Raw genomic sequence first — 26,443 nt, 5'->3', positions numbered from 1 at the left:
GTGAATGGGAGGTTCAGAGGGAGGCCAATGTTGACTTAATTACTGTAGATTGGGAGATTGTAACGACAAATGCTCGTAAAAGCGTTACAATTAAGCTAGGAAAACAGTCTGGGCTTTATAGGCCTCCATCTTGAAGCCATTTGAAGAAAGTGAATCCGTCCAGAACGTGAGCGAATGCGTGTTGGGTTCACACAGACACACACACACACACACACACACACACACACACACACACACACACACACACACACACACACACACACACACACACATACGCATACACACACGTAAATGCACAAACACACACATTTACACTTTTAAGATGTTAAGAATGTACAATCCCGTAGAGAAATAAGTATCTGCAAAAACAAGCAATCTTTCATTCTCTGGTGCTCTTTTTCATAGCAACACACAAACACACAAACACACACACAAACACACACACAAACACACACACATACACACACACACACACACACACCCCGTGCTGAAACTGAAACAGTGGTGGATTCTGCCCTCCCTGGGCTCACAACCTCGTTTCACCTAATTGAAAATTATAAGAGATGCCCTGGAGGAGAAATTTGTTTGTAATAAGTTGTACATAATGGAGGAACCTGGCTGCAAACCATTTCACTGAGCTCTCTTAGTGGGTGGAACCAATCCCAGAGCAATTTTAGACTCCTGTAATGGCTGTGGCCTTATTCCCTCTTCTGCACTTTTCCTCTCTTCCCTCGGAAAGAGGAAGGGAGGAGGGAGAGAGGAACACTTCTGCAGTGAAGTGGCCCCCTTCCTCGCTCTCATTTTTATTTCTCTCATACTCACACTTGTATGCTCTTAGGCATGTCTATACAAATACAATGCACGCACACAGACGCAAACACACAGACGCACGCGCGCGCACGCACGCACACACACACACGCACGCGTGCACGTACGCACGCACGCTCGCACACACACACACACACACACACACACACACACACACACACACACACACACACACACACACACACACACACACACACACACACACACACACACACACACACACACAGCGGAGGGTGTGGGTGACAATGGGAGGCCTCACTCATTAATATTGATCCTCTTGACACAGGTCCACAATGCCACACAGTAGGGCACCATCCAGTGTGTGTGTGTGTGTGTGTGTGTGTGTGTGTGTGTGTGTGTGTGTGTCTGTGTTGTACACAGTTTCTACTCACGCCACACCTCATATAATTTCCTTCACCAGTAAGATGATGTAAAACATGTTTTAGTGTTATGTTACCATGCTCAGCCCACACCCATGTTGGGACTACTTTCTCTCTCTGTGGGCTGTGTGACACTATGCAAGGCAGTGACTCTGCACCCTAACCAAGCCCTGCTGTAAATGGCTGGCTGTGGAATGGGGAAGTCTCATTACCCAGAAATGATTTTTAATCATCTTTGGTTGCTGGGCGGGCTGGGCCGTTCCTCCCGCAGGCTACCTGACTCCATCCATACAGGCCTGTCTGGCTGCTAAGTGCTTTTTTCAAGTGGGCGGAGATGAACCCTGACCCTCTCATTTGCCAATTTCTTCAACATGTGAATTAGGAAATTCGATACGGCCCAGCGGTTACCTCACCCCGCGTCAAGGTCGACTTCTCTCCCCGGGTGAAAGGTCATAGCTGGGAGCGCTCACTGGCTCTCCGTCGGATTCCGTCTGTTTTTGTTGTTGTTGCTCTAGTCCCCCCTCTGGCAGAGCAATTAACCACATTACACTCTGCACCAACGAGAGCCCCGAGTTGAAAGTAATTCTACATATTTTTTTTTAAATGAAGAGAGAAAGTGTCTGTAATGTGGCTGGCAGATGGGATTCCACGGAGCGCCTTATGCTGCTTGATCTGAGCGGTGAGAAATGTACACGTGAGCCACATATTCCTAATAATACACAGCTGGGCCTTCTCCGTGCACCGGCTCTCACACACGCTCAGCGTCTTATCCTCTCAGGTCTCTGACATGCGATCAAACTCCTCTACCTCCAGCACAGAGACATCACACTGTGTTGACTGGGTTGGGCAGCACACCCATGCCACCTCTCTCCACGGTCCCAATGCCGTGTCCTTTGTGTCCCTCCTGTCCCTCAACCTCTCCTGGCCTCGGCCCCAGCGAGGCACCAGTCAGGCCTGCTGAGTAGAACTCACCACCAGAGATCTGCCTCTAAACCCCATTCATTTTCCTCTGTTGTCTCCAGTCGGCACCTCGTGGTGGGTTGACTGGGCTCCTGTGCCAGTGTGCAGTGCACCCGTCCTGGGCATGGGTGGGTGGGTGGGTGGCAGCTGGACGCCTTGCCACCCGTAGGACAGCTGGCAGCACTAATCATTTGCTGCCGTGGAGACGGAGCGCGGCGGAGTTGAGGGCCAAATTAAATCAATACAGGCATCGGCATGAACGTCTCTCAAGCATCCCCCCCCCCCCCCCCAGCCCCTACGACTGGGCCAGGCAGAAATCAATGGCTACCTGGTAACCACGGGGTTCATGTCAGCTGCCACTGGCCAGCGAATCAGTCAGACAGAGGGATTCCAACCCTTCTCCTACAGCAGGGTTAATGAAAAGCTAGTAGGCTGGAGATCACTGCAGTGTTATAGTGGAGTGGGTGTAGTCACCACCTGTGACTTACTGTAAACACTGAGGATTATTTCTCTCGTCTCTCTGTCTCGCCCTCTCGCTCTCGTTATGTTCTGTCACAGAGGTGACTCGAGTCGGACTCACATCACCAATTTGATGACTTGAGACTCGACTTGGTCTTGTAGCCTCAAGACTCGGGGCTCGACGTCGACCTGTGACTGATGACTTGAAATGATCTGGCCAGGTTTTGTAATGTTTTGTCCCTCATTTTGTGGCACAGAGTCTGCGTGGATTAGTCTCCATGAGGCCAGAGACAGTAGCCACAGCATCACACTTGCAACAACAACAAAAAAACGAGCAACAGATTGACTAGTGAAACGCACACGCGGCCCTCTGATTGGACCAGCAAACTGTCAATCAACAAGTTGGGTGAGCTAGAGAACAGATTGCTGATTTGCTGTACAGCTATTGGATCAGGGGTGCAGCATAAACGTCAAAGTCTAGGGAGAGAGAATTGCCTTAAATCAATATGCAGCTCCAACATTTTTTGGGGGTGATCAAGAATATGAATTGTTTACTTTGCAAGCTCATCAGCAATGAGGCATCAAGCAACAATGACTACATACCCTTAATAGTCTTTTGGTATGTCAAGATGTACTTATGAAGCTTGCATATGGAATTTGTTGTTAAACTTGACTTGACTTGGGGAAAAAAGGTGCGACTCGACTCAACTTGACCTGATCGTTGAACGCACGACTTGGACTTGATTCGACTTGAGACTCGGAACCTTGTGACTTGAGACTTGAGACTTGAGACTTGCCTGTGACTCGAGTAACAGTGACTTGGCGACATGGCGGCAAAAACAATGAACAAAAATGCAAATAAGGAGATCATTATCACTCCCCCTGGCACACACGGTCCTCAGTGTGTTCTGGCAGTGGTTGTAGTGTGCCGTTGACTCTCAGCCACCGCCACCGTGTGACATATGTGCTGTTGAGAATGGCGTCTGGTGGAGGTGTCATGTCACCTGTGAAACACAACGTTGATGTCACCGCTCTGTGTTACACAAAGTGCCAAGTGACAATCAATAAACAAATAGAAAGCAAAGATGCAGCACGTGTGACTTGAGTGTGTGTGTGGGTGTGTGCGTGCGTGCGTGTGCGTGCATGCGTGTGTGTGTGTGTGTGTGTCTGCTTACTGTAATGCCTGACTCCCTGCACAATTAGGGGCTAGGCTGAACTGATGATAAAGCCAAACGCCTTAGGGGGAGCAGCATATCACACATACACACACTCCCACACACATACACTCTGTTGTTTGTAGAACCATATCCCCAGCCTGAGAAATGACACATAGCCCTTTTCTCTCCATATCTTTTCTCTAATTCATCTCAGATAAGAGACAGTAGTTGCACCAGAGAGAGATATGGAGAGAGAGTGAGAGAGAGAGAGCAGAGAGAGAGAGCAGAGAGAGAGAGAGAGAGAGAGAGAGAGAGAGAGAGAGAGAGAGAGAGACAGAGAGAGAGAGAGAGAGGGAGAGAGACAGAGAGAGAGAGACACAGAGAGAGAGACACAGAGAGAGAGAGAGACAGAGAGAGAGAGAGAGAGAGAGAGAGAGACACAGGGAGAGAGAGAGAGAGACACAGAGAGAGAGAGAGAGAGAGAGAGAGAGAGAGAGAGAGAGGGATATGGCAGAGCAAAGAACAGGAATCTTCTCTCCCTGAATTCTCCTAATTGAATTCATACAGTGTCGCTGCTGTACAGTTTACACAAGAGGAGTGAAGTGGGGAGCAAGGCCATTGGAAGGTAGAACTGTGCATCTGCAAGCCTCTACCGTCCCTTTATCTCCTCCCCCGTTTAACAGTCAGTGGATGGAGCCTATGTTGATCGCCTAATACATCCTTTCACAGTTGACTCACAGCTCACTGCGCCAAAAACAAGCCAGGTACAAATTCTAGAAGAAACAAGCAGTCCGTTTTAGATATGGATTTCAGGCATACATGTCATTTCTCCCTCCGAGCACAAGGCCTCATTTAGCTCCGACGGAGAAGAAAAAGACACACAAAAAATCCCTACAGGGTGTATGGAAAAATGTATAAATATAAGATTGTATTCTATTGATCCCAAAGTGGTATGGGCTTGGAAAAAATAACTCATCTATAATAAGGAGAAGAATGAAGCAATAATTCAGAGGTATTGAGCGCCGGGCTGCTGAGCGTATCGATTCCCAGCCGCAGCCATGAGATCACACCTGAGAAACATGGAGCCCTAGGGGGGAGGAGAGGAGAGGCTGCGCTGCATTCCCTCGCTCATTACCACTCCGCTCACTCTCCCCCATTCTCCTCTCTTCTCCCCCGTTCTCCTCCTTTCTCCCCTGTTCTCCCCTCTTCTCCCCTGTTCTCCCCTCTTCTCCCCCGTTCACCCCTATTCTCCCCCGTTCACCCCTATTCTCCCCTCTTCTCCATCGTTCTCCCCTCTTCTCCCCTGTTCTCCCCTCTTCTCCCCTGTTCTCCCCTCTTCTCCCCTGTTCTCCCCTCTTCTCCATCGTTCTCCCCCGTTCACCCCTATTCTCCCCCGTTCACCCCTATTCTCCCCTCTTCTCCCCTGTTCTCCCCTCTTCTCCCCTGTTCTCCCCTCTTCTCCCCTGTTCTCCCCTCTTCTCCATCGTTCTCCCCCGTTCACCCCTATTCTCCCCTGTTCTCCCCTCTTCTCCCCTGTTCTCCCCTCTTCTCCATCGTTCTCCCCCGTTCACCCCTATTCTCCCCCTTTCACCCCTATTCTCCCCCTTTCACCCCTGTTCTCCCCTCTTCTCCATCGTTCTCCCCTCTTCTCCCCTGTTCTCCCGTTCTCCCCTGTTCTCCCGTTCTCCCCTCTTCTCCCCTGTTCTCCTGTTCTCCCCTGTTCTCCCGTTCTCCCCTCTTCTCCCCTGTTCTCCCGTTCTCCCCTGTTCTCCCCTCTTCTCCCCTGTTCTCCCGTTCTCCCCTGTTCTCCCGTTCTCCCCTGTTCTCCTGTTCTCCCCTCTTCTCCATCGTTCTCCCCTCTTCTCCATCGTTCTCTCCTCTTCTCCATCGTTCTCCCCTATTCTCTCCTCTTCTCCATCGTTCTCCCCTATTCTCTCCTCTTCTCCATCGTTCTCCCCTATTCTCTCCTCTTCTCCATCGTTCTCCCCTAATTTCTCCTCTTCTCCATCGTTCTCCCCTATTCTCTCCTCTTCTCCACCGTTCTCTCCTCTTCTCCATCGTTCTCCCCTGTTCTCCATCGTTCTCCCCAAGTCCAGTCCAGACCAAAGCTTGTTAAACTGCAGCCCTAGCTATTACCACACACAGGAGGATTAGCAGGCTACGGTAGCTACCCCGCTAACACCTATCAGAACCTGAGGGAGCCCGGCCCAGTCCATTTACCACTCCCACCTGAGCTAGGGGAACATGCACTGGCCTGGTTAACACCAACAGGGGGGGAAACACACAGACCAAAAGAATAGAACAATGGAAGCAATGTTGGTGTTTTATCTCCATTTTATTTACTGTAAGCAGTGGAGGGCCAAGGCTATTGTGGAAGGGGCAGGTGAGGAGAATAGTGGGAAAATCCATACTGATCTAGTTCTGCTGGTTTTATATATATATATATATACTGTATATATATATATATAGGTAAATATGTAAGTATATATGTAGATATCCAGGCCTATGCGGAACACTGCTCTAATAGTGATTTAGGCTCCCTCCCACTCCCCACACCGTGCTTTACACTGACATATTTTTTTATGGGGGGGGGGGGGGGTCTGACCCCACTCCTTACCCCCTCCACTCCTCCCCACATCAACCTCTTCTCCAGGTCATTATTGTGAAATATGATGAGGCCTGGATCTGCCCTCATGAAATTTCAATGAGCATTGATCTGTGTGATTGCAAGGAATCCTTCACATAGTGGTTTGAGCAGGGGGAGGGGGGGGGAGGGGGGGGGGGGGGTTGTGTTCATTTATTTATTGCTGTTTAGTTTTAGTCGTTTGGATCCGATCTTCTTTGGGGGAGCACTGTCAGAACGCCTGTCCCTGTGATTCCATGGCTAGAGAGGCTTTATACACTAGTAGACTGTTGAAAATCCAGTGTTGACAACCAGGGGCCTAATCTTGGAGAATTCTCCTGAAGACCTCCTTTTTGCTAAAGTTTTTTGTTGTTGTGGTCAACTGTAACGGTAACCTGGTAATGTGTCGTTCTCTGACAGTGGTCGAGTAGGGTTACTAAGAAGTAGCAATGCCATGTTGCATTCTGGCCCTAATTGTATTTTTACCTTTATTTAACTACTCAGTTAAGAACAAATTCTTATTTTCAATGACGGCCTAGGAACAGTGGGTTGATTGCTTTGTTCAGGGGTAGAACAATAGATTTTTACCAGGGATTCGAACTTGCAACCTTGCGGTTACTAGTCCCAATGCTCTAACCACTGGGCTACCCTGCCACCCTTAATATAATAGGGTGCTCTAATTCTCCAAGGTCAAACATTAAGTAGACTCTAAGGTCAAACTCCTGTTCATATTGGGTCACTTTCATTTCTCTATTATGACTACAATACATTTTCTGGTCAGTAATTCCACCAATGACATTTTAGGGGTTGATTCGGTGCAAACCCGAGCTGCCCTGTGTGTTATTTCTGGTGTAAAACCACGAGCTAATGCAGCCCATGGAGTAACATAAACCAGCATCTCTTCCCCAAGTCAACACATGTGGTATTAATAAGTGGAAAACAATAAAACAGTTAAAGGAGGGAATTCTCCCGCACTATAAATACTCTCTGTGTGGTTTGAGTTGTTGCACATGCAGAGAGCGCCAGGCGGCAGAGGTACAGGAGGACGGATGGCCACCCAAACTCACTTCTCCATTCTCAACATGTTTATGTGGTCTTGTTTCACTAATATGATATCTATAGTGTTGTGTGTCTATAAACGGTCTGTTTCTGAAGACAAGATGGCAGGGTGTTTCCTGATAAGGTGGTGTTGGTTGTTTTTCCCTGAACACGATTGCTTTTGTAACCGTTTTGAAATCATTTTTTATAACGAGACAGATTAGCCACGCCGAATATAACTGGAGCTTTTGACTGCAATTGTCTATGTTTAATTTCATCTTTATTTAACGAGGCAAGTCAGTTAAGAACAAATTGTTATTTACAATGACGACCAAACCCGGCCAATTCCTCCCCTAACCCGGAACGACTCTGGGGCAATTGTGTGCCGCCCTCTGGGACTCCCGATCACAGCCGGTTGTGATACAGCCACTACGGGATCAAACCCGGGTCTGTAGTGACACGCCACTCGGTCCCCTATGACTGGACTATGATTATAAATTGCGACACATACTTTTGTTGTCAATGCTTATCAAGTGGAATCATTCATTGAAAACAGTGCAGGGCAGAGAATAGGCCTGGTGTAATGGAACCGGAGAGTCATTTTTACATAAACAGTGTATCCGGGCACACACAATGGATGTTTGGTTAGAATCACTGTCAGCTTTTGACCACCTCTCCACTCCATTCATATGAATGGGAACATATGTGCACATTTTAAAGGCTCACGTCCCCTAGAATATGTTTCCTTCTTGGCATACTACCTTGACTTGGCCCCCCCTTCCCACACAGATTTAAATGTGTGTGTTCAGTATGATTTCTCAGTGGTGTAAGTGGAGGAAAGGTTAGTTCTTTCCTAAGACAAGACAAACATATTTTGTAACCGATTATTCTTGGGTGCTTGGGAGGTTTTTCTCTGCTCTCGGGGGCTGGCATCAACAGTGAGGGGAAATCATGTTTTTTTTTTTATGTTGAGCTCAAAATGAATCACCACAAAACATTTCATTTTGTCATGGGGATATTGCTACGGGAGCACTTCGCCCCTCATGTTCATTCATCGAGCTCCAAGTGTCTCCCTTCCTCTCCTCTCCCCCCTTTCCCTGCCCTCTTACCTCCCAGTAAGTGAATATTATCCGCTCTCCTGGTGCAAAGATTGTGCCCAATGTGGAAATCGATAGCAATAAGGGGGAGTAAACAGCGTCTGACATCCACAACTGCGTGGCCGTGTTGACACGCAGAGCAGAGCCCATCCATCTCCATATCAGCCTGTTAATGGAGACCTTACAGGCAGCGGCCTGCCCTACCGCCAGCCCTGGCCCCCTCCCCCGCCTTGCTCCCTGGCCTCATCAACCGCCAACCTCCCTCATCCTCCCTACACCATTCCTCAACCTTGCCGTCCCTCCCTCACCTCCTCATCCATATTCGATTCCTAAGCTTCAGCAGGGCCCATCCTCCTCCTCCCCTTACATGACTCCTTGCTACACCCGTCATCTCCCTAACACAACTCTTCATCTGAATATTAATTGAATTCTTCTCCTTTAAATAATAATGTGGAGACTGTCGTGGCTAAATCAATTAGATCAGTCCCTGCCGAGAGAGAGAGAGAGAGAGAGAGAGAGAGAGAGAGAGAGAGAGAGAGAGAGAGAGAGAGAGAGAGAGAGAGAGAGAGAGGAGGGGGTCTTCTTTTCTCCTCTACACTGTATTTGGGCTACTCACCTACCCATTCCAGGCAACCTGCCACTATGCACAGACACACACTCCTTTAATTCGCCTTTTGATGAACAATTGAAGCATTGTTGGCTCAAAGAGTCATTATGTTAAATGGAATATGTGCTTGTAGGGATTGAAGGAGGGTAAGAGGGAGAAACAATAGGCACAGTCAGAGTATGATATGTGAATGAGACACAGAGCTCTGTTTTAACTCCAGGATGGTTGTTGTTATAGTGGGCCCGTGTGGTGCCATGTTACCTGGTGCCACTCTTTGTGTGTGTGTGTGTGTGTGTGTGTTCTCTATACCTCTATATGCACTGTATATGGGAGTGTTTTGATGTTGGTGGTCCTTCTTTTTTTTTACGAGCTACCGGTCACGATTACATTACAAATACATACAGTAGTTATTATCTGTCAGTATATGTGGATGCCATTCTCTGTACAGATGTGGACACATGCTTTTTAATGGGTCTTTTTGACCATTCTGAGACAAATTGACTGGCTATATTCTTGTCTCCACTGGTGTGTGTGAGCTCACCACAGACAGACCAATTATGGAACATAATACACTAAGCTGTAACTGACATTTACTATAACACTCCATGGAAAACACCTAGCATCACACACCTCACACACCCTTCTAATATCTCCTTTATCCATACCCTCCCACCATTCTATTATCTCCTCTATCCATACCCTCCCACCATTCTATTATCTCCTCTATCCATACCCTCATACCCTTCTACTATCTCCTTTATCCATACCCTTACACCCTTTCTAATATCTCCTCTATTCATACCCTCCCACCATTCTATTATCTCCTCTATCCATACCCTCATACCCTTCTACTATCTCCTTTATCCATACCCTTACACCCTTTCTAATATCTCCTCTATCCATACCCTCCCACCATTCTATTATCTCCTCTATCCATACCCTCATACCCTTCTAATATCTCCTTAATCCATACCCTCACACCCTTCTAATATCTCCTTAATCCATACCCTCACACCCTTCTACTATCTCCTCTATCCATACCCTCCCACCATTCTATTATCTCCTCTATCCATACCCTCACACCCTTCTACTATCTCCTTTATCCATACCCTTACACCCTTTCTAATATCTCCTCTATCCATACCCTCCCACCATTCTATTATCTCCTCTATCCATACCCTCCCACCATTCTATTATCTCCTCTATCCATACCCTCATACCCTTCTAATATCTCCTCTATCCATACCCTCCCACCATTCTATTATCTCCTCTATCCATACCCTCATACCCTTCTAATATCTCCTTTATCCATACCCTCCCACCATTATATTATCTCCTCTATCCATACCCTCATACCCTTCTAATATCTCCTTAATCCATACCCTCACACCCTTCTAATATCTCCTTAATCCATACCCTTACACCCTTCTAATATCTCCTTTATCCATACCCTCACACCCTTCTAATATCTCCTTTATCCATACCCTTACACCCTTCTAATATCTCCTTTATCCATACCCTTACACCCTTCTAATATCTCCTTTATCCATACCCTTACACCCTTCTAATATCTCCTTTATCCATACCCTTACACCCTTCTAATATCTCCTTTATCCATACCCTTACACCCTTCTGATATCTCCTTTATCCATACCCTTACACCCTTCTGATATCTCCTTTATCCATACCCTTACACCCTTCTGATATCTCCTTTATCCATACCCTTACACCCTTCTGATATCTCCTTTATCCATACCCTTACACCCTTCTAATATCTCCTTTATCCATACCCTTACACCCTTCTAATATCTCCTTTATCCATACCCTCCCACCATTCTATTATCTCCTCTATCCATACCCTCCCACCATTCTATTATCTCCTCTATCCATACCCTCATACCCTTCTACTATCTCCTTTATCCATACCCTTACACCCTTTCTAATATCTCCTCTATTCATACCCTCCCACCATTCTATTATCTCCTCTATCCATACCCTCATACCCTTCTACTATCTCCTTTATCCATACCCTTACACCCTTTCTAATATCTCCTCTATCCATACCCTCCCACTATTCTATTATCTCCTCTATCCATACCCTCATACCCTTCTAATATCTCCTTAATCCATACCCTCACACCCTTCTAATATCTCCTTAATCCATACCCTCACACCCTTCTACTATCTCCTCTATCCATACCCTCCCACCATTCTATTATCTCCTCTATCCATACCCTCACACCCTTCTACTATCTCCTTTATCCATACCCTTACACCCTTTCTAATATCTCCTCTATCCATACCCTCCCACCATTCTATTATCTCCTCTATCCATACCCTCCCACCATTCTATTATCTCCTCTATCCATACCCTCATACCCTTCTAATATCTCCTCTATCCATACCCTCCCACCATTCTATTATCTCCTCTATCCATACCCTCATACCCTTCTAATATCTCCTTTATCCATACCCTCCCACCATTATATTATCTCCTCTATCCATACCCTCATACCCTTCTAATATCTCCTTAATCCATACCCTCACACCCTTCTAATATCTCCTTAATCCATACCCTTACACCCTTCTAATATCTCCTTTATCCATACCCTCACACCCTTCTAATATCTCCTTTATCCATACCCTTACACCCTTCTAATATCTCCTTTATCCATACCCTTACACCCTTCTAATATCTCCTTTATCCATACCCTTACACCCTTCTAATATCTCCTTTATCCATACCCTTACACCCTTCTAATATCTCCTTTATCCATACCCTTACACCCTTCTGATATCTCCTTTATCCATACCCTTACACCCTTCTAATATCTCCTTTATCCATACCCTTACACCCTTCTAATATCTCCTTTATCCATACCCTTACACCCTTCTAATATCTCCTTTATCCATACCCTTACACCCTTCTAATATCTCCTTTATCCATACCCTTACACCCTTCTAATATCTCCTTTATCCATACCCTTACACCATGCCAAACACTATTTTTCTCTTCCTCTTTTCCCACCACTCCATTTTCTCCATCTGTGTGTGTGTGTGTGCGTGCGTGTGCGCATGCCTGCGTCCCTGCGTGATTGTGTGCATATAGATAGTATATCCGTGAATGTGGTGAGTCACCGAGATATTGTGTGTGGGTCTCCTAGAGAGCACCAGACATCACAGCATATACTCAGCCAGACCCCTCTCCCCCCAGACCCAGCAGAAGAAAGGGTCATTGTTCCAGTGTCAAAATGCTGCAGGCGTCTTGACAAAGGCCCGGGAGGTTATGATAACAGGAAGAGAAAGCCCCACATCCACAGACTGTGGAGGCCGGGGCTTGGGAACGGGGTTTAGGGATGGCTGGTGTTGGTGGGCGTTCGGCTGTGCAGACAGTATCAGATTCCTGCTGGAATATCTAGCTTTTATTCTGCTCTTTGTTAGAAAATTGGGAATTGTCATTGGTGATGTGGGTTCAGTCCCTGCGGTGAAAACGTTCTTTGCCACAGACATGATTTGATCCTTTTCAGAATAAATGAGCATTTGTGTCAGTGATAATGTGCAAACTGTTATTCTAGCAACAGGAATAGTCTAACCCTGTTATTCACTTATATTTTAAACCTAAACTATGCCTGTCCATGGTAATAATTATCCAAAATAATTCTGAAGTGAGTATCCTCAACACTTGTTTTCTGTTGGGTGAAATCAGCCTTCAGGTCAGACATTTTTCTTCTCAGAAGTTGAACCTGAGGTACTTTTTGTCACATCAAATCCTTTTCTAAGTCTGTGCTGTTGTTGAGTCTCACAGAGCTCTTAAAGGCTCCATTTAGGGCAGATAGAACTCCATAAAACAATGCTCTGGGGCTGGGCAGCCATCTTGTCTCCCCCTGCCCCCACTCCGCTCCGCCATTCCGGTTCCTCTATCGCTAGTCGCCTGGCTGGCTGTCAGCAGGCATGCAAATATGCCTCTCGCCTCGCTCCCCTCACTGACTGACAGGCTTTTACATCTCTCTCTCTCTTCTGACAGGATAAAGGGTTTATGCCAGTAATTGCAATGCTAAACGTAAAAAAGTAAATGTCCTTTAAAATCCCCAGATTACCATACCGTATGTGCTTTTTACACTCACTTTTATAAATACAGGCAATCTAGCTTCATGGGAATGTAAAAATGACTTCCATTAGCCACGATCATATATTTAAATCCCCTTCACTCTACTTCACGCTAGCTCTGTTTTATCTCAAGATTGTTGCTTAAACTAATGAAAAATCTCACTTTGAAGCAAATCACAGGCTGGAAAGTGCCTTGGTACCTGTCTGGTTCCTTGATGCGTGTGTTTTACTGATGTATTCAGGGCAGTCACTTTTCTGCTACCTTGTACTTCCACTGGGGACACAACTTCCGAAATGTCCTGGAAATGTACAAAGAACGGCACGATGAATACTATACGAAGAGTGAACTCAAGGCCATTTGGAGATGATATTGTGATCATATGCTCAAATTGTTCTTAGATGATGTTACAGTATTGTAACCCTGTGCTCCTGTGTATGTGTGTGTGTGTGTGTGTGTGTGTGTGTGTGTGTGTGTGTGTGTGTCCTCAGCTCTGAATGAGCCCACCATCGACTACGGCTTTCAGCGGCTGCAGAAGGTCATCCCCCGACACCCTGGAGATCCAGAACGCCTTCCAAAGGTACCAGTTACACGACCTGCACCTCTACTAATCCAATCAGTCCACAGCCTGTACCCTAACTGTCCAATCAGTCCACACCCCTCCATGTCTATATTTCTACACATTTAAGCATGTTTTGTTAGAAAATCTAAAAGTAGTTTGATTTTAAAATATTCTACCAATACCACTCTCAAATGATTTGAGTCAGCGGCTCTATCTTGCTACTCTTGCCTAGATAACGTTTTGTCTTTCACTTGCATCAAGATCCTATATAATGTTCTAGATACGGTATTTGTTTCATCAGTGAAGCAAAAAAGACTGTTGAGTGAACAATTAGGACTAAAGGATCGTTTATCTTTTTATACAAAGATGTGTCAGTTCTATCTACGCAGGCAAAGATCAGGTCCTCTCCAGTACGGTGCTCCTGCAGAGTGCAGATGCAGCTGAACCTGAGCATACTGTACTGTAGCCTGTTGGGTGATCTGACCCTGTGTGTTCACCAGCTGTTTGGATCGGCGTCGTTTCTCACTGAAGCGCTTCCAGCGACGCACACTTTTCTGTGACATCAAAGGGAACAGACTCGCGTCTCGGCAGCGGTGGAGTCCTTGTCATCTCTGATGTCATCGACGACACACAGACTCCTGCACGTGTTAACAATCTCACGTGTCGCCGGGCGAACGCGCTTAGTCCAAGGGCAGTTGACATCACTGCTGTGGAAGTGCACACCATTTTCTGTTACAGTTAGCATGGCCTAAAAGTGGTGCAAAAGCAAAGCACCACACTCCTTTACACTCCTTCACCAGCAATATGTGTGTGTGTGTGTGTGTGTGTGTGTGTGTGTGTGTGTGTGTGTGTGTGTGTGTGTGTGTGTGTGCGTGCGTGCGTGCGTGCGTGTGCGTGCGTGTGTGTGTGTGTGTGTGTTCATGTGTGCACGCTATGTGTGTGCGTACCTGGACGAGTGTATAACTTGCGTGTGTGCATGTTGCGCTCTGCGAGCCACAGAAAAGCAGGGTGTAAATTGATCCTTTGGGAGTAATAAATATACAGCACTTTATCTTGTTTTCTGTGCCTCATACCCTGGAGCCCTGCTGGAACAACAGCACTTAATAGAGTAAGAGGAAGGTAATTAGGAGCAGTATGGCTGTGTGCCCCACTCCACCCCGCTCCTCGCCCCTGTACTGTACCTAGAGTAGGCTCAGACTTCTAGCCCAGTCTCCTAGCTCAAACATGCTCCACACGCTCTAAAGGCGCAGGAAAATGTTTGTGCATATACGCTGACAACGTTTCTGTTCGTTTTGGCCTTCGGGAAGGTGTTTTTTTTTCTGCACCATTGTGTTTTTCTTTAGGCGAGTTGAAGTCGGTAGCCGAAGTCTACTGCCCTTTGTCGGTGTTTGGTCAACAGTAAGGATTCTAAAATGAAGTGTTTGTTGTCCTTCAGCGAGAGACGAATCGTTTTCATGCACATTTTGTTCACTTGAGAAATACTGCACCCAGCATCTTAGTTAGATGTCAAATTGTGCGACTACGATATCCTGTGCAAAACTCTTTCGGCGTCTCAAACAGTCCTATTGCTGGTTTTATCTCGTTCAGTTCAGCACTCCCCTCACCTGGTTGTCTCTGGCTTAATTTAAAGGAAAACCAGAGGACAACCAGCAGTTCCAGCCGAACTGAAGCAGAACGTAATACAGGGGTGTCCAACTCATTCCACCGAGGGTCTAGTTTCTGCTGGTTTTCAATTAAGACAACCAGGTGAGGGGAGTTCCTTACTAACCGGTGACCTTAATTCCTCAATCAAGTACAAGGGTGGAGTGAAAACCCACAGACCCTCAGCCCTCCATGAAATGAGTTTGACACTGTGCCTTAAGACTACAGCAGCTCCATTGGCAATCCAACCTGGGCTCTGGTGTGTAGTGAAGGACACTACTCTCCTCGTTACTTTAGTAGCTAGAATACCTTCAGTGAAAGAAAAGCTATTGAACATTTTCCAAATTAATTTACATTTAACCTTTATTTAACACGGCAAGTCAGTTAAGAACAAATTTGTATTTACAATGACAGCCTACCGGGGAACAGTGGGTTAACTACCTTGTTCAGGGACAGAACAACATATTTTTACCTTGTCAGCTTGGGGATTCGATCCATCAACCCACTAGGCTACCTGCCGTTCCCCAAATAAGAAATAAAATAAGAAAGGAAAATGTATTGATTGCGTATGTCTTCACACCCCACAGTTAATACTTGGCGAAAGCACCTTTGGCAACCTTTTTGTTTTGTCTTTTTTATTAATTTGGGAAATGTTCTATCATTTTTTGTTCACTTTAGAATTGTGTAATAGTAGAATTAGTACATTAGTAGAATTTTAAAAACATCGAATCCATTTTAAAATCCATTTTAAGGCAACAAAATGCGAAGACTATTAATAATGCTAAATATATGCTAATATATGCATAATTAGATAATTATCGACATAGAAAATAGATATTGAAAATTCACGTTTTTGATATAAAAAATGTAATTATCGATATATTTCGAACAATTATATAAAACATGTTATATTGATATTTTGATTTTGATTCCATTTTTTATATATAAAACAAAATAATGTTTAAAAAAAATAATATTACAAAATAATATTAATATATGTTAAAACGGCTTTCCACACGCACACACACACACACACACACACACACACACACACACACACACACACACACACACACACACACACACTGCACACGTCATTAGTTCACATTAACCTCACATGTAGAGCAGCACCAGCCGTGTAATAGGCAAACAGACAGCTATTGTAGCCATCGCTCCATACCGAACGCCTTCCACTCACTCACACTCCCAGCACTTTTATCCCCATTAGATGCAGACCAGTGCACTGTCATGCCCAATGAGGCTGGTTTGATTTGTAAAAAATCGGACACGTGGACATGGAGATTGACACGGTCATTTTCACTGCCTTTGCTGACCTCTCTTTTTTGATTGAAGTGAGAAAAATCAGCATGGAGTTCCAGTACGTCACATTTGAAATACATTCTCCAACATAACGTGTTAATCAGTGAGAGGAGACATCTAGCAGGAAATGATGTCATACCCAATGACTGACCGGTGTTGATAATGTAATGATGTCATCAGGCAGTGGGAGTGTTCTACTTCCTGGAAAAGATGAGTCAGAGGGCGGATGGGCCAGTGACTCACCTTCTTTTCGACCCCCGTACTCCCCCCCCCCCCCCCCTCCTCTGATGTGGTTATCTGTGTTAGTACGGACCACACCGCCGTCCCCTATACCACCCCCACTACCCAGCCTGGCTGCAGCTGGCCTGGGGAGGACAGATCTGATAAACCTCTATAGGTGTTGATGGTGACGCAGCCAGTTGGTGCTGTCGGCTCTGCTGTCTAGTCCTGCTCAGCAAGGCAGAGCCGGCGCCTCCAAGAGTATTTTAGAATGCTCGACATTCTCTTGGTCCAGGCCAGAAGCAAGTACTGTCAAATCTGGCGTTCAGTAGCCATATCTTGATGAGACTGGATTGTCAAGGGCTTAGTGTCTGAGATGAGGAGGACCTCATTTGGATAAGGTCATGTCGCTACTGACTGAGTGTGATTCAGATGGAGAGTGTGCTACTTAGTAAGCAATATCCAATCCAATACTTTAAAGCCTTTTGAGACTGTAGACCAGGGTTCTCCAATAGGCAGCCCAAGGGGCTAAATTCGGCCTGCGGGTGATTTTATTTGCCCCCCCCCACCCCCGAGTTCTCAGAGATTTTTTTTTTAATTGAACTTTTTTAGGGGGGGTTGATTATTTTAGTTGTAAGACATAAAAGACTGTAAAATTATTTTAATTCAGAAATTTGTTCCCAAGTATTCCCATGCATTAATAGAGAGGCATCGGCCAAATGTAATCAAGGTTTGAAATAATTATGTTTTTTTTCTTATACTATATCTATCTGTTCGGGATTCTTGCGGTCAATTTCCAGTGTAAAAATGATTTATAATTATGTACCCCCCCCCCCCCCCCCCCCCCCCCCCCCCCCCCGACAATCCGCCAAAGGAAAAATCGGCCCACGGCTGAATGTAATTATGGACCCCTGCTGTAGGCCATCAGCGTTGAGCTGAGTGGGTTATAGTCAGGTCATGAGGTCCTCTGTCACCCACATGCCCCCTTCGCTCCCTCCCTCAACATCCTCCTAACAGTTGAGAAAAACAACCCTGTCCCCTGAGAGAGAGAGAGAGGGAGGCCTCATGGAGGAAAACATCCACTCTTCTTATACCTTGTATTAGCCTGAGCAGGTGCCATACAACCCTAGGGATGTCAAGCTAAACGTGTGTCTGTGTGTTTATGCATGTGCACACAGGCACGCGCACGTGTGCAAAAGATACACAGGTCCTAGACTATAAATGGGCATTCTGAAACAATAGGCTCACAGGATACAAGAACGCGTTGCCTGTCCTTCATTCCTCTGTCTCTAGCACGCTGTCTCCAATATCACCCATGCACGTACAGACAGTCACATCTCCCTTCTCACATTGTTATCCGCAGGCTCAACACTCCAAGGTTTGCAATGTATGGGACAGCAATCTATGGGTGCGTGAGAGCGCGGGTGTCTGTGTGCGCTGTGTGCGTGTGTGCATATGCGTGTGTGTGGGGGGGGGGGGGGGGGGGCTGTTTAAGTGTGCAGGCAGCCAGAGGTGATCCATCATGGTGCAGTCGGCAGCTTGCCCTCCAGCGGGGCAGCCGATCGAAGCCTCCGCTCCCTGGACTGTATTATTGTTCCGCTAAGAGTAATTGAGTCACAGTAAAGGGGAAGACACACCAGTGTTTGTGATAGTGTGACCGTGTGTGATACCATGATTATGTGTGTGGGCATAAGAAGGGGTTGGGGTGGGGTGGGGTAATCATCCCCCACGCATTTGACGTCTTTACTGTAACGTCTTGTGAAGTGTTTGGACATGGGCGGCCAACGGGAAGTGTGTAGGTCATTTCTTTCCCAGCAGCCTCTCTGGCTGGCTGACTGGCACAGTGGCCTCCCCCTCCTCTCCTCTCTGCTGATATCACCAGCTTGGCTGCTCATCTCTGCCCTATCGATCTCCTCCTTTATTGAGGTAATAACTGTCTGTTGACGGCACTCCTTTCAACTGCTGAACTCAATCTCCCAGGGTGGAGGAGGGAGAGAGAGGGAGCGGAGGGGAGAGAGAGGGAGAATGAGAGAAAGGTAGAAATAGAAAAAGAGAGAGAGTAAGAGAGAGGGAGAGAGAGTGAGAGAGAGAGAGTAAGAGAGCGAGAAAGAAAGAGAGAGAGAAAGAAAGAAAACAATTGAAGAAGTGACAACATCCCTCTATCCAGTCTAGAAGAATGGTCTGAGTTGATAACACATCAGGCCTGGGATCAGACTGGAACCGATAATAGACAAGCTCCAGTGGATATCATTGACATTCATTTGGATCGTCACAGCAGATTTTCTAGCCTAGGTGAACAGGGACAGTGATTGGGACCAAGCGTGTGTGTGTGTGTGTGTGTGTGTGTGTGTGTGTGTGTGTGTGTGTGTGTGTGTGTGTGTGTGTGTGTGTGTGTGTGTGTGTGTGTGTGTGTGTGTGTGTGTGTGTGTGTGTGTGTGTGTGTGTGTCGAGTGCACATATCAGCCAGGTCGCCTGGCTGCCCAACGGGAGCACATGGGTGGGGAGCGACAGACAGACAGACAGGCGGGCAGGGACAGACGGAGTAGTGGGCCGTGTGAAGGGATTAGGACGGGAAAGCAGAAGCTCTAATTGTTCAGTGAACATTCACACCACTACAGAGAAGACAGAGGCTGCCTTTAGACTGACCCCCCTTGGCATGCGTTCAACAAGGACAATCTGGGGCCGCCAGGAATGAACTATTCCCCAGCAACAACCTCCATCCGTCCCCTCAACATGTTGTTGTTGTTTGTTCCGTAGCTCGCCCTGCGTATCAGATATACGTGTATACAGTTTACACGCCGTTCGTTTGCGTGAAAAAAAGCTAACTGTCTGTATTCCACACGGCAAGGTAGCATAGATGAACCGAACACACTGTGAGACCAGTCATAGCAGTAGCCACACAAAAGCCCCTCTCTCTCTTCCTATTTCCTTCTCTCTCACTCTCTCTCTCTCTCTCTCTCTCTCTCTCGCTCTCTCTCTCTCTCTCTCTCTCTCTCTCTCTCTCTCTCTCTCTCTCTCTCTTCCTCTCCAAGGCGGGCTCAAAACAAACTGTAGGAAAGTCGTTGATTGTGAGATGTATCTATCTGCCGTAGGTTGCTGAGAGCTACTGAAGCTTGTGGAAGTCAATGTTTTATGGTGTTCCACTTGTCATGACTGGATGGGCTTGAATGCTGATACCAGAGTAGAACAACTTATTTCTATGGACTGAGATGGTACAGGGAATGTGCTGTACAATATTAGAGTCATACAGTGAAGATACAATATCAATCTTTAGTATTTTATAGTTAACTAGGAAAGTCAGTTGAGAACACATTCTTATTTACAATGATGGCCTACTGGGGAACAGTGGGTTAACTGCCTTGTTCAGGGGCAGAGCGACAGATTTGTATCTTGTCAACTCAGGGATTCGATCCAGCAACCTTTCGGTGACTGGTCCAACACTCGAACCACTAAGCTACCTGCTGCCCCAATATACAATATTGGACATTTCTCCAGTGGTCATTGAGTCACGCAGAGATGACATCATACTGTGTCGTCTCACCAACTACTATCGTAAACGAAGTCCCAGCAGCCTGCTGCATTAGAGAGAGGAGTTAGGGGTCCATGGGAGCAGGGGGGAGCAGGGGCTGGGCAGCTAGAGGATGACATCATCATTTTGGTCTCTCTGTTCAAGACGAACGACTCTGACCCTGCTTGTATTATGGCTCTGGTAGAACATTAGGAGATGATACAATTGTAAATGAACACTCTCAGGGATAAATGTGTCATGTATTTGCTGGCCTGGCTTGCGTGTGAATGTGTTCTTTGCGTGTTGCCTTTACATCTAGATATGACCCAAGTGTTTCTTTCCCACCATTTCCTCTCCCTAATGTATGGTGATCACATTAGGAGCTATCATCATTTACCCAGTAAAAGCCTGTCTGATAGAGCGCAGGCACTTCCTCCTGAGAGAGAGAGAGAGAGAGAGAGAGAGAGAGAGAGACAGGGAAAGAGAAAGAGAAAGAGAAAGAGAAAGAGAGAGTGTCGCGTGGTCATCTAGAGAGAGAGAGTGGTCCTATTGCAGGAAGACAGTAAGCTAGCACATGGATCACACACACACACACACACAGTATTGTCACTACAGTTTAGTGTGAAGAACAATGGTGAAAGAAATAATTATAGTAAGTACATCTAGTCATAAACAGACTGTAGTATAAAGAGTGAGAGCTGTAGAACCTTAGCTATTTTATATGAAGTGTGTTCTGGGTTTGTGAAGCAGCAAGACAGGAGTCCATGTTCGGTTAATGATGGTGCTGACCAGCCGGAGGATCGGGTTGCTTTCCTGTTTATCGCTGGGCGCCTGCGTTTACTGTAACCCAGGAGGAAATGGATTCGGGTTACACAAACCAGGCCAATGGATCATGCTGATCATGCTGATATCACTATCTATCTATCTATCTATCTATCTATCTATCTATCTATCTATCTATCTATCTATCTATCTATCTATCTATCTATCTGTCTGTCTGTCTGTCTGTCTGTCTGTCTGTCTGTCTGTCTGTCTGTCTGTCTGTCGTATCATGCATATATATATATATATATATATATATATATATATATATATATATATATATATATTGATCACGGCGGAGACAGGATGAGATGGAGAGGTTAGGGTTTAGACAGAGAGAGCAGAGCGTGTTGGAGGATAGAGAAAAGTTCCGGGGGTCATGAGGAGAGGGGAACAGCTCAGGAGCGAGGTGTTTGCGGTGTTTGTGTCTCAGCCTGCGTCCTCTGTGATTTATCCTTGGTGTTTGTGTTCACCCAGTAATGTGTGTGATCTGACTTTCCCCTCGTCTCTCTCATCTCCATCTGATGGAAGGCTTCCCTTGTCCCACATGTCCCTCCATAGCTCTCTGGGGCCAGGGGCTGGAGCCACACAGAGAGACGACAAGACCAAAGAAACACACTCTGCTCCATCTCTCTGTACTCTCTCCATATTCTCTCTATATTCTCCCCGGACCCCCGTGTCTCTCCATCCCTCCATCTCTCTGGGGCTGTGGGAGGCTGGGAGGCGGGCGCAGTGTGGAGTGGTCTCTCTTCCTTCCCCCAGTCCTCCCCCGGCCCACTGAGCCAGTAATGAGAGGTTAACACAGTGGCAGCGCTGCCATAATTGAGTGAATTTAGCACCTTGGACAGCGCACTAAAACTCCTTATTGCTTTCCTGACCTCCTCATCATGTTCTGTCTGTATGGTCCCCGGGTTTGAGAGGCAATATGTTCCAGCGCTGCACACACACACACATTCACACACAGACAGACACACACGCCTACACAGCTTCACCCACACGCCTACACACACATGCTGCAGGGCGTGTTCACAGCAGAGGTTAACACCGGGAACGGGAGAGCAATTTTCTGCTTGTCGCTCCGCAGCCTCACGCTGTGGGCCCAGCACATTAACTTTTAAAAAGGACCCTTCACACACAGGTGTCTGCTTAAACAGGGGGGAGGGGGGGGGGGGCATAGGAAGGAGAAAAGGATGAATGTAAAGATGAAAACAGATTCATCTGATTAGGGTAGAGTGGTGTTTCTGTACAGTTAATATGGGAGCTCCTATGCATTATAATGTTATATTATCAACTGAGTGGTTCGAACCCTGAATGCTGATTGGCCGACAGCCGTGGTATATCAGACCGTATACCACGGGTATGACAAAATATTTATTTTTACGACTCTAATAAGGCACCTCGGGGGGTTGTGGTATATGGCTAATATACCACGGCTAGGGGCTGTATCCAGGCACTCCACATTGCGTCGCGCGAAAGAACAGTCCTTCCTTAGCCGTGGTATATTGGCCATATAATGGACAGTTGTTGTCTTTGGTTTCCCCTTTCCATTGTTTAACACCAGTTAAGCAGCAGTTTCTATATGTGTATTATTTTCTGCATTGTAGAATAAAAGAGATGACATCACAACTAATGAAATAACACACATGGCATCATGTAGGAACCCCCCAAAAAGTGTTAAACATAGTTAAACATAAGCGTTTTTCATAGTTGTGATGTCTTCTCTTTTATTCTACAATGTAGAAAATATTCTAAAAAATAAAGAAAACCCTTGAATGAGTAGGTGTGTCCAAACTTTTGTCTGGTTCTGCATGTCTGAATTCGCAGTTGTAAGTAGAAGTTCTGTAACTGAGCGTGTATGTCTGAGAATAATTGTACACAAAAATATTAGGATCTAGGGTAGCCTAAAGGAAATGAGTCTATAGCAAAGCCTTAATGTGATTTTCCGGCAGTCAGAGTGGTCTGAATTTCTATCTTTTCTGGACCTGGCATGTCAGAACGCATAAGACACGTAAAAAAAAAAAACAACGCTTCCTTTAGGAAATCATTTTTAATTCAAAAATAAAAAAAACTTGACAACACATAATATGCTTTTAAGACAACAAGAAAAACAACTTATTTAACAAAACAAGTCGAAATGACAGAGAAATGAATGCAATTATTGTTGTTGGTGTCCCTGGGGGGCTGCGTCTTAGATTGGAGATAAGAGTGAAGTTCCCTAGGCAGCCGTAAAGCGTTTGATGAGTTGGAGAGGAGGGAGTCTAGTGCTTATGAGAAACAACAGCCAACAGGATACATACAGCAATATTTCACACAGTTGGCATAGCTTGGCTCAGGATACTCCCCCCACCCCCCTGGATGAAACGAGGGAATGATTCACTTGAAGAATTGTTTCTCGTTAACAAAAATGCCTTTGTGTTGACGACTGTTGTCTAATTGCCATGGAAATGTGTTCTGAGAAAGAAGTGTCTTTGCTAAAATAAAATAAAATCCCAACACCAATGAATAGTGTATGAAGAAGTGCTTAGTGACCTTTACACACAGATTGCATTGTCTTTCTCCAATAGAAAACAGATGTAGAGGGAGCGCAATACTGGTGCTATTCTCTCTCTCTCTCTCTCTCTCTCTCTCTCTTTCTCTGTCATAATCTGAACAGGCTTCTCTGTACAGTATTGTACCATGTGTTAGTCTTGAATTGTGTTAGGTGGTTGGCTATGGTACTCACTAAAAGGAATTGTTCAAGGTATTCCAGGAAAAGACCAAATTGCATGTTGCACTGTAGAAGAGCCAGGAGAGAGGTGAAAGTTGAAGGTTTTACAGTAGATGACACAACCACAAATCTGAGGTCTTTCAATGCTTATAGCTGAACAAAAATGTATTTCTACACCATCTCACCCTCTCTCTCTTTCTCTCTCTCTCTCTCTCTCTCTCTCTCTCTCTCTCTTACCCTTTCTTTCTTTCTCCCCCTCTCGCTCTCTCTCTCCAATTATTTATTTCCCTCTGTCTTTCTTTCTCTTCCTCTTTCCTTCCCCCCCCCTCTCTCTCTCTCTCTCTCTCTCTCTCTCTCTCTCTCTCTCTCTCTCTCTCTCTCCCTGTCCCTCTCTCTCTCTCTCTCTCTCCCTGTCCCACTCTCTCTCTCTCTCTCTCTCCCTGTCCCACTCTCTCTCTCTCCCTCTCCCTGTCCCACTCTCTCTCTCTCTCTCTCCCTCTGTATCTCTCTCTCTCCCTCTCTCCCTGTCCCACTCTCTCTGTCTGTCTCTCTCTCACTCTCTCTCCCTGTCCCACTCTCTCTCTCTCCCTGTCCCACTCTCTCTCTCTCTCTGTCTGTCTCTCTCTCACTCTCTCTCCCTGTCCCACTCTCTCTCTCTCTTTCCCTGTCCCACTCTCTCTCTCTCTCCCTGTCCCACTCTCTCTCTCTCTCTCCCTGTCCCACTCTCTCTCTCTCTCCCTGTCCCACTCTCTCTGTCTGTCTCTCTCTCTCGCTCTCTCTCCCTGTCCCACTCTCTCTCTCTCTCTCTCTCTCTCTCCCTGTCCCACTCTCTCTCTCTCCCTCTCCCTGTCCCACTCTCTCTCTCTCTCTCTCCCTCTGTCTCTCTCTCTCTCCCTCTCTCCCTGTCCCACTCTCTCTGTCTGTCTCTCTCTCTCTCACTCTCTCTCTCTCCCTGTCCCTCTCTCTCTCTGTCTACAGGAGGTGATTCTGAAGAGGGCAGCAGACCTTGTGGAGGCTTTGTATGGGATGCCCCACAACAACCAGGTGAGGTTCAGACAGACAAACGCCACCTCACTCTCAGGTCTGCTCTCCCTCTGTCCCCTCCACATCCTGCCACATCGCCTGCATCCGCGTTGACGCCAGTTATTCACCATTATTAATTCATCTCCGGTGGTTAATAACATGCCTGATCAAATATTCATCAAATACTTACAAGACATGTCCACATTAATTATTCCCACTATTACTAATATATTGCCACTTTGTGAAAATAGTGATTACACATTAAACATACAGGAAGTCATTTGTAAGCTACTTAGAGTCATCCTGTCTAGACGAGGGGAGGGCAGTAACGGTAATATATGGGGGAAATGATGTGTTGACTAATGCTCGCAGGTACGGCCACGTTACAGTGGTACTAATGTGAACACTGCTTGAATTGGTGTTGTTAATGTTAGCAGTCCTTTAACTGTCACCAATGTTGTTCATGTGAATGCTACTTTAACTGATAGCAATGTTGTTCATGTGAATGCTACTTTAACTGATAGCAATGTTGTTCATGTGAATGCTACTTTAACTGATAGCAATGTTGTTCATGTGAATGCTACTTTAACTGATAGCAATGTTGTTCATGTGAATGCTACTTTAACTGATAGCAATGTTGTTCATGTGAATGCTACTTTAACTGATAGCAATGTTGTTCATGTGAATACTACTTTAACTGATAGCAATGTTGTTCATGTGAATGCTACTTTAACTGATAGCAATGTTGTTCATGTGAATACTACTTTAACTGATAGCAATGTTGTTCATGTGAATACTACTTTAACTGATAGCAATGTTGTTCATGTGAATGCTACTTTAACTGATACCAATGTTGTTCACATGAATACTACTTTAAACGATACCAATGTTGTTCATGTGAATTCTACTTTAACTGATACCAATGTTGTTCACATTAATTCTACTTTAACTGATACCAATGTTGTTCACATTAATTCTACTTTAAACGATACCAATGTTGTTCATGTGAATGCTACTTTAACTGATAGCAATGTTGTTCATGTGAATGCTACTTTAACTGATAGCAATGTTGTTCATGTGAATGCTACTTTAACTGATAGCAATGTTGTTCATGTGAATACTACTTTAACTGATAGCAATGTTGTTCATGTGAATGCTACTTTAACTGATAGCAATGTTGTTCATGTGAATACTACTTTAACTGATAGCAATGTTGTTCATGTGAATACTACTTTAACTGATAGCAATGTTGTTCATGTGAATGCTACTTTAACTGATACCAATGTTGTTCACATGAATACTACTTTAAACGATACCAATGTTGTTCATGTGAATTCTACTTTAACTGATACCAATGTTGTTCACATTAATTCTACTTTAACTGATA

General features: G+C 45.7%; 1 protein-coding gene across 21 annotated transcripts in view; it reads left to right on the top strand.

Annotated features, from left to right (window-relative positions):
• Positions 1 to 26,443, top strand: part of LOC110537788 (transcription factor COE1-A) — a 150,368-nt gene that overhangs the window by 112,027 nt on the left and 11,898 nt on the right. For all 21 annotated transcript variants that reach the window (XM_036937811.2, XM_090192791.1, XM_090192790.1 and 18 more), the window contains exons 11-12: positions 13,746 to 13,834; positions 25,012 to 25,077. In XM_036937811.2, the coding sequence (XP_036793706.1) occupies positions 13,746 to 13,834; positions 25,012 to 25,077 (155 nt within the window). The remainder of the gene's footprint in view (positions 1 to 13,745; positions 13,835 to 25,011; positions 25,078 to 26,443) is intronic.

Source organism: Oncorhynchus mykiss, chromosome 12, assembly GCF_057628025.1.
Source record: "Oncorhynchus mykiss isolate SJ-2025 chromosome 12, ASM5762802v1, whole genome shotgun sequence".
Classification (NCBI taxonomy): Eukaryota; Metazoa; Chordata; class Actinopteri; order Salmoniformes; family Salmonidae; genus Oncorhynchus; species Oncorhynchus mykiss.
Note: the sequence above shows the minus strand (reverse complement) of the source record. Positions and strands in the feature narration are given on the sequence as shown.